This window comes from Crocodylus porosus, unplaced genomic scaffold (assembly GCF_001723895.1).
Source record: "Crocodylus porosus isolate Cpor-Errol unplaced genomic scaffold, CroPor_comp1, whole genome shotgun sequence".
NCBI classification, from domain to species: Eukaryota; Metazoa; Chordata; order Crocodylia; family Crocodylidae; genus Crocodylus; species Crocodylus porosus.
In genome coordinates this window covers 79,961,152-79,980,223 of record NW_017728918.1, presented here as the reverse complement: position 1 = coordinate 79,980,223, position 19,072 = coordinate 79,961,152, and the positions used below count along the sequence as shown (strand labels likewise).

Genomic DNA, 19,072 nt, shown 5'->3' with positions numbered 1-19,072 from the left:
TGTTGGTTGCCCCTAAGCATAATCTCCCCTGCTGGCCCCTCGTGGACATGTGCCAGAATAATTCTGTCAAAAAGCTTGCCCAGGATTGAGGTAAGACTAACTGGCCTATAGTTCCCCGGGTCCTCCTTCCTCCCCTTTTTGAATATGGGAACCACGTTGGCCCTCTTCTGGGACCACACCACTCATAAAGCTGTGCCAGGGGTCCCACAATGACCTCAGCTAATTCTCTCAGCACTTTAGGGTGGAGATTGTGCGGACCAGCTGATTTGAATACATCCAGTTCCTCCAGAAGTTCCCTAACTAGTTCCTCACTAACCCTTGGCCTAGGTGCCCCTCCCCTGGGGTGTAAGGGGGTGTCTGTTCCGGTCCCTGCTCAGGAAAATGGAGGAAAAGAAATTGTTAAATAGGTTAGCTTTGTCATCTGGTGTGCCAACCAAATTTCCTAGCGTGTCTTGCAGGGGCCCCATGTTACCGGGAACCTTCTTTTTGCCCCAATGTATTTAAAAAAGGACTTCTTGTTGTCCTTGATCCAGGAAGCTAGTCCCAGTTCCATCTCCGCATTGGCCTTCCTGACTGCCCCCCTGCATCCCTGAGCAACTGCAGTATAGTCTTCCCTGGTGATGGCCCCTCCCTTCCATTGGGTGTGCGCCTCCCTTTTAGGTAGGAGACATTCTCGGATGCTTTTAGTGAGCCATGGGGGCTTTTGCGCCCTCCTGCCCCCTTTGATCCATGTTGGGATTATTTCCCTTTGGGCTTGGAGGATCGTCTCTTTAAGGAGCAACCACTCTTCTTGGACACCTGGCTCCCCTCCCCTCCAGGACCTCAGTGCTTCCCCAACTATTCTCCTTAGCTCATTGAAGTCCACCCTCCTGAAATCGAGGGCTGCAGCCTTGCTGTAGGCCTTTGTTACCTTGCACTGGATGGTGAATTCCAGCAGGCTGTGGCAGAAAGCCAATTTGGTTTCTCCCCAAAACCTCTGCCCTGTGACAGTGTGATTAAATCTCTGTGCTGTGACCATTTGATTAGAATGGGCCCAGCAGAGGAGGCACACTCTTACCCTATCTCTTTAGGTAACCTGAGCTGGCTACATTTCTGAGGGAGGGGGGAAACCTGCTCCCTCTGCCTACATGACTGGTATCAGCTACCTGGGTGAGGGGTTTCTACCTGGTAGGCTGGAGTCTGCCCAGCAACTAGTGATATATTTCAAATTGGTTGGCCAACAGCCAACCAGAGCTGGCCTCCGCTGGACCAGGTCAATGAGGTCACAGGGGCTATAAAAGTTAAGACTGCCCAGGAGAAGGGGGCAGCTGCCATGTGGGGGACTCAGAGGAGCTTTACCATCTGAAACTGGCTCTCTCCCCCAAAACTCATGAGCTAGAAATGGCCTGCCTTCAGAGGGAAACTTCACCTGCCTTTGGAAGATGCTTGTGAGTAAGCTACTCGAGATCTGATTAGATATCTAGCTGGCAGTAACTGAGATGCATGATCAAAAGGGTACTTCAGCCAGACTGTTTGCTTTTTAGGATTTTTAGGATATTGCTCAATCTTGTACCCTATTTTCACCCTACCCCTGTAATCAGTGAAGTTCTCCTTTGTGACTGGTGTGGGAGACTTATTAAGGGGTGGGTCTAAATTATGCCTAAGAGACCCCTTAGGTCTGTGGACTAAGGGAAACTTTCATTTTTGGCCCCTGACTTGGGGAAGTGCCCCCAAGTGCCTGTACTGGGTCGAGTACCCGTAGGACTTGAGGCCTGTGTTTCCCTGAGGACACAGGGCCAAGAGTGAGTCCCTTCTCGGGGCAGCTACGTTACCCCCAGGCTAGTGAGTGTGCTCCAGGAAGGGGGTCGGCCAGACGTAAGGTGCCCCTAGGGAGGCATTCAGAGCCTGGAAGGTGGTCGGGCGCAGGGAGGTGGGCGGCTCAACGCAGGAGCTCCCCCTACTGGCCCACAATACAGGCTATAATCATTGTCGCCCAGATGGTCGAGCACCTGCAGCCCCTTCACCAGGTCATTGCCGGTGGCCAGCGCCAGGTCCAACAAGGCATCTCCCCTGGTGGGGCTGTGCACTTCCTGGGTTAGACGGAGGTACTGCATTCTGGCTAGGAACCTATGTGAGCTGTCAGACCTGGCTGACTGCTCTTCCCAGCAAATATCTGGAAAGTTCAAGTCACCCATGATGACCATGTTCTTAGACCTAACTACCTCTGTGAGCTGACTTAAGAATTCCTGGTCTAGCTCTTCCCCTTGGTTGGGTGGTCTGTAGTAGACCCACACCATTAAATCTCTTTCCCCTCAACTGCCTTGTAGTCTAACCCAGAGCACTTCAGAGTGCCCCTCCTCTGACTCTTTGCTAATTGATGAGGATGTGTATTCCTCCTTAATGTAGAGCACCACGCCCCCACCTTACCTCCCTGTCCTATCCCTCCTGTACAGCCTGGAGCCCTTGATATTCACTGCCCAGTCATGTGTTGGGTCTCACCATGTTTCAGTGAGCCCCACTATGTCCGGGTTGGTGTCAGCTAGCAGAAGGGTAAGTTCCTCTTGCTGGTTTTCTATACTACAAGCGTTTTTGTAGAGGCATTTGAGTCCTCCTGAGGATGTGTGCACTGGCCCCCTAGTTTCAGCATTGCCCTGGCCCCTATTGCTTATCTGTGTATATGTTCCGCTCGTTGGTCTAGGCTGGGCTGTACTTGTGGGTGTTGCTTGGTTTGGCAGTCCCAAGGCTTCTTCCACCCTCGTCTTCCCCTTCCCCCAATGAGCCTAGTTTAAAGTCCGCTGGAGGAGATCTGCCAACCTAGAAGAAAACACACACTTACCATTAGGGGAAAGGTGGAGCCCATCCCATCCAAGCATGTCTCTTGTCATGATGTGTGGGTTGGTCGAGGAAGCCAAAGCCCACCTCAAGACACCATTGCCGAAGCCACCAGTTGGTCTCTGCGATGCACATCACATGCCGTCTTCCACGTCCACCCACTGGTAAGACAGAAGAGAAAACCACCAGTGCACCTTCCTTCTTCAGCACGCCCCCCAGAGCATGGTAGTCTGCCATCAGGTGATCAGGGCTTCTCCTGGCTGCATCATTAGTACCCACATGGATTAGGACCATAGGGTAGTAATCAGTGGGCTGGATCATGGCCTGGATCATCCCTGTCACATCCTGAATCTTTGCTCTGGGTAGGCAGTAGACCTTGCGTGTCGAGTGGTCCTGGTGACAGATGCGGCCCTCTTTATCTCTCAGGATGGAGTCACCTATGACAGTCACTCAACGCTTTCTCCTCTGGGACTGCTTAGCTCCTTCAGCCTGCTCAGATCATGGAGAGTGCGGCATTGCCTCCTCTCCAGTTGCCGCTTCTCCTCCAGAGTTGCCAGGGCCTTGTACCTGTTCTGCAGCTGGACTGGAGGAAGTGGTACTGTTGTGTTGCGAACAGCCCTGGTTCTGGAGGTGACCGTCTTCCACTCTGCAGTGGAGGGCATCTCCCGAGATGCTTCTTCCTTGCGTGTGGCCCTGCAGGGAAAGGAAATAGCTGTCAATTTCATCCTTCGCCTCCCTGATTCCCCTCAGCCTGCTAACCTCCTCCTGGAGCTCCCTCACCTGCACCTCCAGGGCCCTAAGGCGGGCGCCTAAAGGACAGGTGTGGGGGTCCCCAATCCCTGCCCCCCCGGGCCTTGCTGGGCAACTCCAGTTAAAAGGACAGTATTTTGTACCCCAAAATATTTGTCAGACTGCCTTTTTAGCATATCATACTAGTCTTTTTTTTTTTAATTATATTTTCAATCAAAAGTAATTTTTAGGGCTACCTTGATAACACAGTTGTTTGTTTGTTTGTTTGTTTGAAGTGAACAGTGACTTTTGTATTAGGGTCTTTAAATAGTCCACTCCATCTGCCATATAGAAAACAAAGGTATCTTGCAACTGTAGAGTGTCATTTCAAGCCTGTACACCCAAGGAGAATTTGCCATATGTTACTTATTATGATGTGCATGCTTTAACCTTCATTAATTGCTTCAAGTATGTTCAGTCATATTATTGTTGCTTTTTAAATGATTTCTTATCATTTTATTTGAATGTTCAGTTTATTTCTACTCTGTCATTAAAAAAGAAAAATTTCCATAAATCAAATTGGACTGAGCTTTATAACTTTAAAGTAGAAGAAGAAAGCCATGCCATTGGTACTGACATTGGGAAATGACTGGAATGTCTGTGTTTCACAAAAATAAAAACAAACAATAGAGTGATACAATTAGGGGATAGTCGTTCTATGGGGAAAACATGGTAGACATATGATTCAGTATTAGTATATGCGTTACATACTTAAAAGCTGTTGATAGAGTTGTGATTTTTTCTTCTCTTTGTTTACGTAAAACAAACTGGTTTTGATCCGCGCTGTACAACAACACAGTTTTGATGTTGATTAATGTGATAGGATCATAACATCATAGGCAAGTAGGGCTGGAAGGGACCTCATGACATCATCTAGTCCAGCTCTGTGTCATTTTTATTTCCTAGCTGTAAACCCAAGAAAGCATTCCTCATTGTATGACTGATCAGAGCAGTAGGTATGCAGTTTGGCCTCTGCAAAAAATAAAATTAGTCGTAGAAAGTATAAAATAATTATTTCTGCAGATAGTAGTCTTCTGTTTACATGAAGCTAGAACACACAAATATTTATATCAAAATTTGGTTCCCACTCAATGTGAAAGAGCTATTGGGCAAAATCAAGAATTGTTCCACTCTCCAGGCTCCAGGGATGGTTTTAGACACCAATTGATTGATAGGACTTTAAATGGAAATAAAAGAGTTTAAGATATTAGGCATCAAAATCCCAAATCCTAATAGAACATGTAGTTAAAGGAGAGAGATTGAGACCATAATCCAATTAGTTTCTGAGTTTGTGAACAAGTGGCAGTCTATCCAAAATTGTGAGATTAAAAGCAGATCAATATGAGGTGGGGAATTTACTTTGTAGATTTAAACTCGGTACCCCTATATATACCGTTGCGTTATTTTCTTTAAACTGATAGATTTTACATTTCTATGGGGACAGCAAGAGTGTGCCTGTCTCATACCTAAACTGTACATTCCTTTCAATAATTAAGAATTTATTTTAAATTCCAAAATTGTAGATAGCTTTTTATTTTTTACTTGTTTGTTAGAACAAGCTTTATTGTGGCACCAGAAAATACTGAGTAGTTTTCTAGCTTGGTCACACATAAAATGGGAACTCTTTTAATCTGTCCCACGTTGCACAGTTTAGGTGACACATTTAATGTATACATGAGAGAAATCTCCTGTTATAGATGGTTCTAAGGAGGTTTGGTTGAACACAGCAGCATATATAAAAGAACATTACCTGTTGCATGAAGATAGTTTTCCTTTTAGGAATCTGTAGTAGGTTGAAAACTACTTATCTGACTAAACTGAACTAATTCGCATACAAAATAATATATTATTTATTTATTAAGAAAAATGATAGTCAACCAAATGATAGTTTACTTCAAAACAATTCTGGCAGTGTCTCTGGTTAAGGCATATATTGTAAAAAACAATCTAGCCCAATGACACTGCAGTGTCAGAATTACAAGAAAACAGAATCTATTGAAAACAGAAGCATAAGTACCATGAGCCAGCAGCAGCAGTTTATCGCTACCTGAAGGACACTGATACCAAGAAAAAGAATTGGGCATAAGGAGAATGTAGGAAAGGTATTGAAGGAATAAAGTTGGAACAGTATTTGTTGAGGTACCGATTGTTTAAAACAAGGCTGTCCAATTGGTAGGCCATGAGGGGCCAGCATACCGCCCATGATCCCCTACAGCTGGCTCTCCCATAGTTGTACAGATCCCCAAGAGGAGTCTTTGCCATTGGTGTTGCCCATACAGAGGCAGGGCGGGGGTGGGGGGAGAGATCCTGTGGGGCTGCCATCACCTATGGCTCCTGTGGTGTCTGATCCAGGGGCCACATATTGGCATAATGTGAAGCTCCCAACCATACTAAAGTTAGACTGCCCTGGTTCAAAATAAGAAGAATGTTTATTTTAGGCCTGAACAGCTTCAGACATGTCTAAAGTGATTGAAAAAAAGTTGGAAAGCTGCTGGAGAAGTTTTGGATAAACTTCTTTATCCAAAAGTTGTGAATTTGTCCTAGCTAAGATTTTTCTTGGAGGGGTGCCTGTACCATGATTGGTTTTTATATTAGGAAAACAATTCTGTATCCTAGATTATTTGCGGCTTAAGCTGTAAAATGCAGCTGTTTTTTGATCTCTGAATGATGCACATCTTGAAATGATAAATTGTGGAATATAACTGTAAGACATTTTTTTAACTTAGGGCATTTCATTCTGCAGGTATGATCCAGTTAGGTTTAAGAGTGGTTCAGTAGAAGTTGATTGCCAAAACGATAAAAAGAATTTTATGTATTTCATTTATTAAAGTTATTTTTAAAGATTTGACTGCCTAGAGAACTGTAAAGCTTTCCTTTATACAACTGTGCGTGTGTTTTTGGAGTGGATGTATCATGGAGAATAAGTAAAGGCAATGATTCCTTTTTACAATTTTCAGTTTGTTCTCTAAATGTTATGTGGTGTATGCCTTGGAAAAATAAAATGATTTAAGATGGAAAATGGTTTCTCCTTTCAACACAATTAAACTGGCTTCTAGTCTCAGTATTGCTATTCAATCATGTCTATATGTCTATATATGTTCTATTTATTGAATTTGCTGTCAGACTTGAAGTTGTTATTGTCAAGTAAAAAATATGTTTTATTTACATTTTTCTACATATTTGTGTGTTGTTAAGTGCTTCCCTTACCTTCCAAATAATGACTGTAAGCAGTAACAGCATACTCAGTGCTGTTCAAAATACAAAATAAACTGTGGCCCTTATGCCAAATAATTAAAAACTTAAACAGAGACTGCTGTCAGTGTTGAGAATGGAACCTCTTAAACACTTATTTAAATGGTACTGATTGACAAGGCATCTACTCTTGGCTTCAAAGGCAAGTTTTTCACTGAAATTATGCTACCACAGTCATTAGCACTCCGTGTGTTATAAGACAGGCATTTATGTTTATGAAACTATAAGAAAAGTTAATAAAGTAATTTGTCATTTCTATTTTGGGCAACAGCCATGGGATACAAGATGGAAATTAAAAAAATAAATAAAGTTCATCTGGATTTTAGAATTTGACTATATGCTGTTGCTGAGTATCCATTCATATTTTAACTTTCAACTCAACATCAGGTACATACAGGTGTTACATTTAGATTGACCTAATGTTAGGTTGATCTAAATGCACAATAGTGTAGAGGGCTTAAATTGCCTCCCGAATGGGGTGAACTAACTTTAAATGTTCCCAATGTATGTTAGCTCACCTGAGTGGGTAACTAACTAGATTGAGATCAGGTTAACCTGATCTATGAAGGAGTTAACCTGATCTTGTGAACACCTGTATGCAGCCGCAACACAGCCCTTGAGCTGGGAAAGCCAGGTTGTTTGCTGCAGCCCTGGAGCTGTGCTATTCCTACCCCATCCACCCCTGACTGGGCTATTTTATCTAAGACCCCAACTTTGGAAGTTTGGAATTTTTTTAAAGGAATTTTCTCCTTTAAAGCTTTGTTTCACCATTCTTTCAGCAATTCTGAATATTTGAGATGTTAAATTTCCTTTTTCTAAAAATTATGTGGTTAGTCCAGGAGTGGGCAGCCTCTGGCCCACAGGCCTGCAGCACACTCAGTTTCCCAGCAGCCGCTGCCCGTGTCCCCGCAGCCAGTTTCCGGGGAAATCCCAAGAGCAGTGGCAGGCCTGTGACAGCACAGGGCCAGGGTTTCCATGGAGACTAGCCCCAGCAGCCCTGGAAGGGTGCACAGCTGGGCAGGGAGCTGCTCTAAGACTCTGCCCTGGCTCCATATCCATGGCTCTGCCCTGACTCCAGACCATGCCGTCACCACTGGAAGATCCCAACCCCTGCCCTGGATTATCTCCCCACCCAGCTGTGTGCTCTGCCAGTGCTGCTGGGGTCAGTCTCTATGGAAACCCTGGCCCCGCACTGTAACAGCACCACTGCTACTGGGATCTTCATGGAAAATATCTCCAGCAACACAGGCAGGGGCCAGTGGGAAAAGGAGTCCAGCTGCTGGCTGGATCTGCCATTTTGCACACCCCTGAGTTAGTCATTATAATGTACATTTCACTGCTTATATCTTGGTGATTGCTGGAGATGTAATTTGTCTATCATGTGTCTCCCCTTAAATGAGCCAATCTAGCTATGACTTGGAATTCCTTTTTCATTATGGTTTGTCACAACCTTAATGTTGTTTAAACTTTGTTTGGTCTTGAATATAAGCAATGCTTTTTGATACACACAAAGTTACATGTTCTTATCTAACTTGAATAAATCTTAAGTTTGCAGTAGATATAATTAAATTCATTAATTGTGCCTAAAGGTTATAATACTCTTCTATGTAGAATAATAATTTTAAAAAAATACTTTCAAAATTCCCTCGTTTTAACTGAAACCATATTTTATTACTATTTTGGATTCAAAATTGTCCATAATCTTTGTCACCTATTCCATTAATTTTATGGAAACATGAACGGAAGCTGTTTAAATTTTACCATTTTATCACTGATTAATTTGGCTATTATTTGTAATAAAATAGATTTTGATTGATAACAGCTAAAAGGCAAATATTAAACTTGAGTATTTCAGAGATAAAGTCAGATTTAGAAAGCAAGAACACTACCAGTTTTAAGATTAGTGAAGACCATGTTAAAAAATATACCAAAGGAATTTCTAGTTCCTTTGTATGAAACAGCTGAATTTAAAGCGGTGAACCTATTTTTCTAATCAGTCTCGGTTGTTATTTCTGAAATGCTATTCTTTACCTCCTATATCCATATCTGTAAAAATACATTATTTAAAAGTTCTTAATGTGGTGAATATAGTAATATATGTATATATGATTCTGATGCATTTACTTTGCTTTACCTGTTGCCTCATACAGACATTCAGTTCCTCCTGAGATTGTTACTGCTCTTCCAGGAAAAACTATGGGTGTACAGATGTTCATGCTTTCCCCCCCCAAAGTAAAACTGCCAGTCCAGGAGAAAAATATCCTGGGAACAGCCAGGACTAAATCACTCCCAGAAGAGTTTATGACTTCTGAAGAGAGGTTGAGGGAGTTGGGCTTTTTTAGTCTGCAGAAAAAAAGATGGAGGGAGAAATTAATAGCAACCTTCAGGTACTTGAAGGGTAGTTTCAAACAAGATGGAGTTAGAGTATTCACAGTGGTGGGAGAGAACAGAACAAGGAGCAATGGTCTCAAGGTGCCTCAAGGGAAATTTAGGTTAGGTATTCAGGAACAATTTTCTCCTGTGGAGGGTAATAAAACACTGGAACAGATACCCAGAGAGGTTGTGGACTCTCCATCCATGTAGCTTTTTAAGACCTGGCTAGACCAATGTTTGGCTTGGATGATCTAGTTGGGGATAGTCCTGTCTTGAGTATGGGTTGGACTAGGTGAACTCCTGAGGTCCCTTCCAACCACAATTTTCCATGAATCTATGATAAAAGTACGCAAACAAGTGATGCTATTTGATATTCTGTCATGTTTTTAGACGTTATATTTTATTTCTCAAATACATATTAGATGGGTCTTTTGACAGATGTAATAGTACGTTTTAACTAATGTAAAGAAACACTTTCAATTTTAGTTTGTGATATGTCACTTTTTACGTTCCAGGTGCAGCAGCTGAATTACATGGATGAAGTATGTTATGAAAATGTTTTGAAACAAATAATGGCTGGACACCAGGTATTTTTGTTTTACTTGCTTTTCTTTACAGCTTATTTAACGAATGAAAACATTTAGCAGGATTCATTTTGTATGCATTGTAAAGTGACATTTTCTCACGTATTTTGAAAGTTAATTCAGGGACCCCATTCTCTTCCAAGGTTTTTTACAGCAGTGCCAATAGGCAGATGTCTTTTAATGCATCAAAATATGTTCAGAGTCAATGTAAGTTTAATAACTTTCTTTCCTTCTTTTTAGGCTGTAAATATGTATTATGTGTCTGTATTAATATCAGTTAATGTATAAAATATAAATATTAATATAGCATCAAAATCCTATTGGCAGGTGATTTTAGTGATTATTATTGTAGGCTCTGACCACATAGAGACATTCAGTTTTTCTTGAAAGAGTTGCTGCCATATGCTTAGGATGTTCAGGATTTTTCTGTTAGAGCAAATGTCTGCTTTGAGAGGGGAAAGAATGCAGAACAACTAGTATTAAATCACTCCTGGGAAGATTGCTCTTGGGCAAGCGAGTGTTTGCACACATGCTCTTCTGTGACAAATAGTACATTCCTCTAGCGTTGCAGGGTGCTTTGCTTCCTTCTCCCAGGGTGTTTTCTTTCCTTTCCCTCCTCCCTTTCCCCCTTCACACAGGGAGAAAGTGTGTTAGGAACAAATCTTGGCTTGCTGGACTTGCTCAAGTTGCTGGACTTGACTGCTCTAGTCAAGCAGAAAATAGAATATGCTCTGTTCACAGTCTCCACATTGTGCTTCAGAGAGACACTGCCTGACCCTGAGCAGCCTGGTTCAGCTAATCAAGGCTGCCCTGTCTACTGGTGCCATCTGTCACCAGGCAAAATGAGGGAGCCTATGAAGCATGTTGAGATTTTTGCACAGGGACTGCCTGGCTGCACAGCATCAGCTTTGTAAGCTCTCTGCCCCTGAGGGGCTCAGCATTCACCTGTTTCGGTAGGTTTTTCTACCAGGATAACAAACTGGGAGAATTCTCTCAGATCATTTGAATGTGTCTATACAACCTCTGTTATAATTCTCTTAGGGTTTGAATAAGTATACTGCAAAAGCCCAACATTTCATTATTAAAAATGTCTCTGATTATGTGAGAGGTCATATCCAAAAATGGAATTTTCCTTCTTGGATTTTCCTGTCTATGACTTTTGTAGGAAGAATGTTCATAGTTCTTACAGCACCTGGCTATTATGGCAACAGATTATTGTACATACTGAATCCCTGCATGGTTCCTGCACTAAAGGTGAAAAAGTAAAAGAAAAACTTAAATTTACTTCAGTTCCCATCCTAAGTATCAAGTGACATTTCCCCAAGCTTCAGGGAATTTACAAAGTATAGTCCATTTGTCAGATGAATATTTCTTTAGAATTTGAGGTTGTGAATGTTGAGATTTGATAAAAGAGAAAATACATCTGAAACCAGTTTATTCATTCTCTGCCTCCACTAGTGACTCATAGCTGTCCACCACCTTCCATGTAATGATGGAATAGTGCTGCATACCGCCCATTCAATAGGCTAGGCTAGGTGGATTGGAAAATTTCGCAACCAGGGACCATCAGCCGGATCCAGCCTGTGGACGGCTTGAGCAGTGCGCATCCAGTCCATCTGGCAAAATGGTTGAGTACCACTGCTGAATGAAATGTAGTCAGAAATACTCATGGATACATTGATAGACTAGCAAGGTTCAGTGCTTGATTTTGCCCACATTACCAAATTATAGATGGAAAACCGAGATGTCCTACTGAACATACAGCAGTTGAGCAAATTTTATTATTCATCTCTTACTCCTTTTTTGACTGCATAGTATTTGCTTTAGCTATAGACCGTCTTAAGGATAGTAATCTCTTTATATCAGTTAAATATAAAACTGTAAGACTTCAAATATTCTGATATTTTGTTTCAACGTATTGCTTTTTAAAAAGCAGTGGACTGACTACAAAAAGTTTACAATATTATTCAGTATTAGTTCAAATAAAATTAATAAGTGTTGTAGTTTGGGAGACATTTTGTTGCTTGTATAGGTTTACAAATAGTCTGAAATTCAGTATAAATGAATGAATGGAAGATTAGATTTGATTTGATTTGATTTTGAGGCATATCTAATGGCTGAAGGGGGTCAAGTGAAGAAGTATAGCTATCTTAATATGGCAATTTCAGAGACTGACACTACTGCTGAACTCAATTTCTGAGTATTATATTTCAAACCAACAGCTCAATAAATAGTATATTTTCACTCAAAGTAGAAATATTTTTTCTTTTCTGTTTAAATCGTAGTTGCTTCCAGAATAAGAGACTGATGTTGCAATTGATAGTTACTTTAAAGGCACTGTCCATTGGGCATATTTTATGTTTAAAAAATTTGGTGTATGCATGTTAGTATGTGTATGTAGACAAATAGGCTAGTTAGCTCACTAATTTTTAGATTACAGAATAAATGTGATTATTTGACACTTTCTATTCCGAAATGTATTTTCGGAAGAATTTTTGTAGTAATGTGTTGATTATATAAAAGTGCAAGCTTAAATATTGGTACCACTGTAAAGCTAAAATAAATTGCTCATTTTATTCAATGTTACATGGTGTTTCAACGCCAGACATAAATGGGATGACCATCTTGCTGAACACGCATACAAAATGTACATTTAAGTTATATTATCTTAGGTTTTATTGTTGTTGTTAACATGCTTATTTAAAGTGGATTTGTCTCATTAGCATGGATCCTAGTTTTCTGTTTGACATGGAAAAACCATGAATCCTTGTGTTTCTGTGGCCTCGTGAAAGCATGGTGGTGTCCTGCGGTTAGCAGCACCATTTCTTCTCTTTCTTACTTTTGGGGTGTTTTTTTTGCCTCTTGGCCAATCAGTGGGGGAAGGGGGTGCAGATAGTATTTAATTAAGAACAATAAAAATTACTATGTAGTCTGACTTTTTTGTAACAATGCAGAAGGAAGCCCAAACTTACCCATAATGCACATAACTGTGCACTACAGTGTTGTTGCATTTGAAAATACTGGGTTTTTAAACAGTTCTAGTAGATGTCAACTTCTTTTTTTTCTTTTTATCCTAACTAGCACTGCTGCAGAAGTTGTCCTTTGAATTTCTATACAATCTCTTTAGATTCTTGTTACATTTTTTGCTTTCATTTTTTCCTGTAGTAGTAGAGTGCCATAAAACGTGTTGCAGATGTTACTTGGCCCTTTCTCTACAACCATGATAAATGTGGTTCCTGTCTCCTTCAAACATAATATTAAATCTATAGATTCTATATACGTCTATGTGGTGGACTATCTCTCCCCAGTTCAAAGATTGTTTTAGAAATGATTTCTGAATACTTCAGAAACTCTCGTAACTTTGAGAATAACCATCACTTGGTGACCCTTCCTATCCTAATATATTCTCCTTCTGTCCATGTTAGGTTAATATTAAGGAAACAGGTTGATGTCTATTAGTCCTTGTCACCTTTTTTGTAGTTTTTCTTTGTGTGATAATCCTCATGTTGTTTACTCCCTGAAACTCAGAATTCTATGCAAGGGATATATATTAAAGAAGAAAAAATAATTGCCAGTAAATCTATTTCCTTAGAAGAAATTTTTTTTTCACAATTACTTTACCTACCTGAGGGTTCTACTCTCTGAATTTTTCTTTGGGAGGTCTGTACGTAGCTCAGTAAATGGCTGGCCGATTCCCGATAATGTAGTAGCTATGTATAACTGCAAGGATGTGAATGTCTCATGTTAACATTTTCTGGCACTACCACAAAAGACGAATAAGCTCCATGCTTTTTCACAGGAAAAATAGAAACAATAATGAAAATCCTCTAATAAAGTTTGAGAAAAGCAGAACTGAAGGTAAATGTGTCCTTTTAAAAAAAAAACAAAAAAAACCCAAAATAGGAATAACTTTTTACCTCTTGTAGTTATCAAGCTTCATTAAGTCTTTTGTGAGGGTCTTTATCAAAAATGTTTGGAAAATCTTAATACATTTTATTCTCAGATGGCCCTTTTATCCACTCTTGTGTTAACTCATTTTAAAATAATTTTAACAGTTTCAAAGGCATAATTTACCCTTCTGGAAGTCATGCTTGTTTGACCCTGTTGCATTATTGTAATACGGATTGCAGTGTGATATTCAACTGAAGTTGTATGTTCATGTGTTTTAATGGATGTTATATGCATTTTCATTTTTAAGAGGAAGGACAGTAGGAGGTGGTTGTATCCTACACAGGCATGTGTTATGACAGATGGAGAAAATCTTTTCATGTTGATTTTTCAACAGTTATACTCTGCAAGACTTCAAGCTTTTCCTGGCTACTGGGAAATTAAAAGTTGGTGATTCAGCCTTTAATTTTGATCCATCTGCTCAAACTAATGAGACATCTCATTTGTAGGCTTCACTTTGAATTACCAAATGCAAGTGCAGTTATATCATGACTCTTAGAAAACCCCCTCCTCCTGTGTAACTTGTGGAAAGGGATAATAATGGATGGCATAACCCTACTGAGATTTTTTTTTGTTCTTACAATGACTAAGAAAAGAGAGATTAGAAAATGGCTTAATGGTTTTTATGTAATTTTTAAGTTAACCTGTTCTTCCTGTAGTATTTACTAAATATGTAGATTGCCACACCAAGATTTCGAAATCAGAAACCCCCTTCTTAAGACTTTCTCATGTGGAAATCTTGAAGTCATTATAATTTAAATATAATAAAGATTTTGTGCAAACTCTGATATGCACTACGGCACTGACTGTCAAATCTTTATTCCCCATGTACACTTTGAGTTTACTGTGTTCTCATCTTGTTTTTATTCTATGCCTACCTGTTAGTTATAGCTTCCTGATTTGCTTTTTATTACTTTGGCATTTTCTTACTTCCTTTTAATAAAAATACTGATCTTCTAAGGAAAAAATAATAATTTAGATAAGGGAATAAGTTGTGTTAACAAAGAGAAAACTGACAGTCCTAGTACAATTAATTATAAACAACCACACTGGGTTGGCTTTGATTTTTGCTCACATTTGTTTTATGACTAGGCACAAAGGACATTTATACACATGTTCTGAGCAGTGGGCGGAGGGGTGCTTTAATTAGAGTGGCTCTGGGGCAGGGACACTGATGTACCAAACACTGGAGTCTGCTGGAGCGTGGTAATTACCATGCTCCAGAAGACTTGACTCCACTGTGCTGTAATTACAGCACACCAGAGCAGTCTTGATGCATGTGTACAGGCTCTGAAATAGTCTTAAAACTGGATATGTTAAGTAAACTATAATGATTATAGTCTTATTACATATTCATATTGAAGTGAAATAAGGCATATTTTGTTTTTTATCACAATATAAGCTCTGCTTTTTTATCTTTATAACTTAAAAACCTTTCTTTTTCTAAGTGATTTGTCTGTGTGTCTCTGCTTTCCTTCTAGAAGTTTTTCGTATTTTAACATTTTATTACCTCCTTTGTTTAGAAATCCCACAAGTTACGAGTCAGCTCTCTTTGCAGATTCTTTCAGGTGCTTAAACTATGAAATTAAACTTTCAAAACTTTAATTCCCTGTTTTTATTGTTCCCATCCTCCACTGTAAGAAAAAAAAAAGACTTCAGAAGCTACCTTTCATAATATTTGAAGACACACAAGGCTATCTGACACAGATACCTTAATACATTAAAAACAGAAAATGGACAAGCAGATTGCTTTCCTACAGCTCCCTTATTTTTTCTGTATTATCTCTGTAATCATGATTTTCATCATGAGCAGATTTTCTGTTTTATAACTTTACCATGCATAATAAATGGGACCAAACAGATGCGACAGACCTGTTGTTTCATGTCCTCAAATGCTGTTTATATTTACTTATGTTTATGTGTTCACATCGCTAAGATATTGTTTTTATTTTAAACAAAGCATTGTCTTCCTTAATCTTCTCTACTTTCTGATTGTTTCATTATGTGTAGACCCTTGTGAAAGGCTTGGGATTCTGTATGCATGAGGGGAAGCTGAAAAGGAGGGGCAGCCCATTTGGGGACTTTGGTATTTAAATAAAAAAGTCACTGGCAGCTTTCCAAACCCATAACCCTTTTCTATGGTGATGGTTAGATGATGAAGATATTTCATTCCTTTAAAATACTTGATGAGTATGACCTTTCTTATGAAACTGGATAAGAAACCTTTTTTGTTTAAAGAATATCAAGCCGTTATGTCGTCATTCAGTCTGTATGACATCCTCAGGAGATCTAGTGGAACTTGATCTAGATTGAATTATGCCCTAATACACTGCTTCCAATGCTTGTATAAGAATGTTATTCTTTCATATAAAGAACTTTTTTATAAAGCATGAACAGGTCATAGTGCACAGAATGCTTGCACGGTTCATTTCTTAGGGCTAATTTACCTCTTCATTTTTTTTGCCTGTTTGGTTTTTTATTTAATTTTAATCTTATGTAAATATTTTACACCAAATATAAACCTTTGGTCTTGGACATACTGAGATAGATATAGATGTATATAGATATATGAAAGCTTGTGTGAATCTGAACAGATATTAAAAATAGTTCTCCGCAAATAAGATTATAACCAGCTTTCCATTTAAATCCTTGTTTTGTTTTGGTTTTTTGTTACATCTGAAATGTATGTAAAAGGTTGTTTTTCTTCAAAATTTTTATATGTAGGCAAAGGAAAATTTGGCCATATTTGAAGTAAATAAGAAAGCATTTTTGAAAGAAAAGGCCAAGGAAAAAATGGTGAAATTGCAGTAAGAAGTTCTTCTAAAGCATTTTTATTAGAAGTTAGGGAAGAGACATAGAAATAATATAAGTGTGGTTGGGGATGTGTGTGTATGTGTGATTATATACACATGCAGACACACAAACACACTTTATATTAGACTATATAAAAATACAGGAAGTTCCCAGTAGATTTAATTGGATGAGTATATATTGGAATATATTGGTGCTTTTAAGATGGGGTGTCAAAAGTTGCAGCATGTTGTCCAGAGGTGTTATACCAATCTACTCTTATTAAACAAGCTTTAATTAAAATAATTCATAATCCATGGTAGGTTTTACAGTCCTGGAACTTTTGCAACTTTTTTATAGGTTGTGATTGGCCTGTAACTTGCTGCTTTAAATTGGGATGCTTTCCTAGTTAGTATGGAAAAAAATAGAGGCCAACCTCAGGGAGGTACAGAACTGTAAATCCATTCTCTGGCACAGCTTGTTTTAAGAGGAATGTTAGTAAGCTATTGTGAAACAGTCACAAGTATGGGTAGGGGGCTATGTGGTTTGTACAAGGGATACCTCCCTCAACTTTCCTGCCATGCCTTGATCTTGAAAAGAAAGGAAGGTCCTAGGATGTTGGGGTACTTTTCTAGGTACACTTGCATTGTGGTGGCTCTTTGGGGTTCCTTCTCCCTATCACCCTGTCCACACATCAGCCAAGATTGTGACAGTGACAGCCTGCTGGTTCTCAGGCTACCTGGTTCAGATGTCAAAGGCACTCACCCATGCTCCAACAATGCCTGGATCTCGGTCGACTATAGGTGACAGGCTATCAAGATCATGCTTACTCAAGCCATGGGACTTTAGTCTGAGTTTAAAACAAAGAGATTAATTTCTAGATTGGTTTAAATAAATAAAGTCCATACCTCCCCAAACCCGGGTCAGCATCAGTTAGTTACACCTTCAATTCATTCTTTCCTTAATCAATTAATAGGCAAAAAAACCCCCTAAGCATCAATTCATTCCCTTCTCTCAACTCTTGAACCATTATCAGTTCAGGGTCCTTAAGTTCATGCCCCCTTCTTCGAGTCAGTTGCCCATAACTCAGCATCAATTAACTTTTAAAACAAGGAAAAAAACCTGAAAAGTGGCAGCATCTTCAGCTTACCTGGGTCCCCAGGCTCCAGCAGCTACCTGACTCAGGTGTTTCCTTCCCAGGGCCTGGGTGCCATGATCCATGGGAAGTCTCTCCCTAAGTAGTCCCTGGCTACTGGCTGACTGGAAACTCCTCTGGGTCTCCAGGCTACAGAGATGGCTCTGCTCCCCCTTGGCTTCAGTGTCTGCAGGGGCTTTTTATCCTCAGCATTCTGTCCTTCTACTCCATATGGTTCCGCTTCCACTTTTCTAACCATGCCAGGTTGCTGCGGCATGATGACACAGTCGACAGACTGCCCTACCCATAGGGTAGGAAGTGATGTTGAGGGGTAACCAGTATGGCTTTGTGCAAGGCCGATCCTGCCTGACTAACCTGGTCTCTTTCTACGACCAGGTAACAGAGAGCTTAGATGTGAAAGAGGAAGTCGATGTCATCTTCTTGGACTTCCAGAAGGCCTTTGACACAGTGTCCCATCCAATTCTGGTGGGCAAGCTGAGGGACTGCGGAATTGACGAATGCACGGTCACATGGGTGGCAAACCGGCTCCAGGGGCACACCCAGAGGGTGGTGGTGGATGGCAGCACAGAGGCAGAGAGGGATCTTGGAGTCAGGATCGACTCCAGGATGAATATGAGTCACCAATGCGACGAAGCAATAGGCAGAGCCAACCACACTGTCATACATCAACAGGGGCATCACTAACAGGTCCACAGAGATCTTGCTCCCCCTGTATGCGGCACTGGTCAGGCCGCAGCTGGAGTACTGTGTCCAGTTCTGGGCACCGCACTTCAAGAAGGACGTGGAGAACCTGGAGAGGGTCCAGGGGAGGACCACTCGTATGGTTGAGGGCCTCCGTGGCCAGCCCTGTGAGAAAAGGCTGAGGGACCTGAACCTCTTCAGTTTCCACAAGAGGAGACTGAGGGGGGATCTTGTGGCTGCCTACAACTTTATCAGGGGCCACCAGCAGGGACTCAGGGAAAGTCTGTTCACCATCATTTGTAGTCACCAGAAACAATGGCCACCAGCTGAGGGAGGATAGGTTTAGGTAAGGGTGGCCAGAGCCTGGAATAGGCTGCCCAGAGAGGTGGTGCTCTCACCTTCCCTGGAAATCTTCAAGAGGAGAAAGGATAGGCACGTGGCTGGGATCTTATGACCCTTGGCACTCCCAGTGCTCCTTCCTGCCCATGGCAGGGGGGGTCAGACTAGTTGTTGTGGTGGATGGGTCGGTTTCGACCTGGAAGAGTGTGGGCAGTGGGGTACCGCAGGGCTCGGTGCTTGGACCGATACTCTTTAATGTCTTCATCAGCGACTTGGATGAGGGGGTGAAATGTACTCTGTCCAAGTTTGCAGATGACACTAAGCTATGGGGCGAAGTAGACACGCCGGA

The 19,072-nt window shown here is 40.8% G+C and overlaps 1 protein-coding gene across 1 annotated transcript in view; it reads left to right on the top strand.

The window, feature by feature from the left end:
* The window catches only part of ASCC3 (activating signal cointegrator 1 complex subunit 3), a 555,582-nt gene that overhangs the window by 240,072 nt on the left and 296,438 nt on the right, over positions 1-19,072 (top strand). Inside the window, exon 13 of the mRNA XM_019537809.1 lies at positions 9,741-9,812. Within this exon, the coding sequence (XP_019393354.1) occupies positions 9,741-9,812 (72 nt within the window). The remainder of the gene's footprint in view (positions 1-9,740; positions 9,813-19,072) is intronic.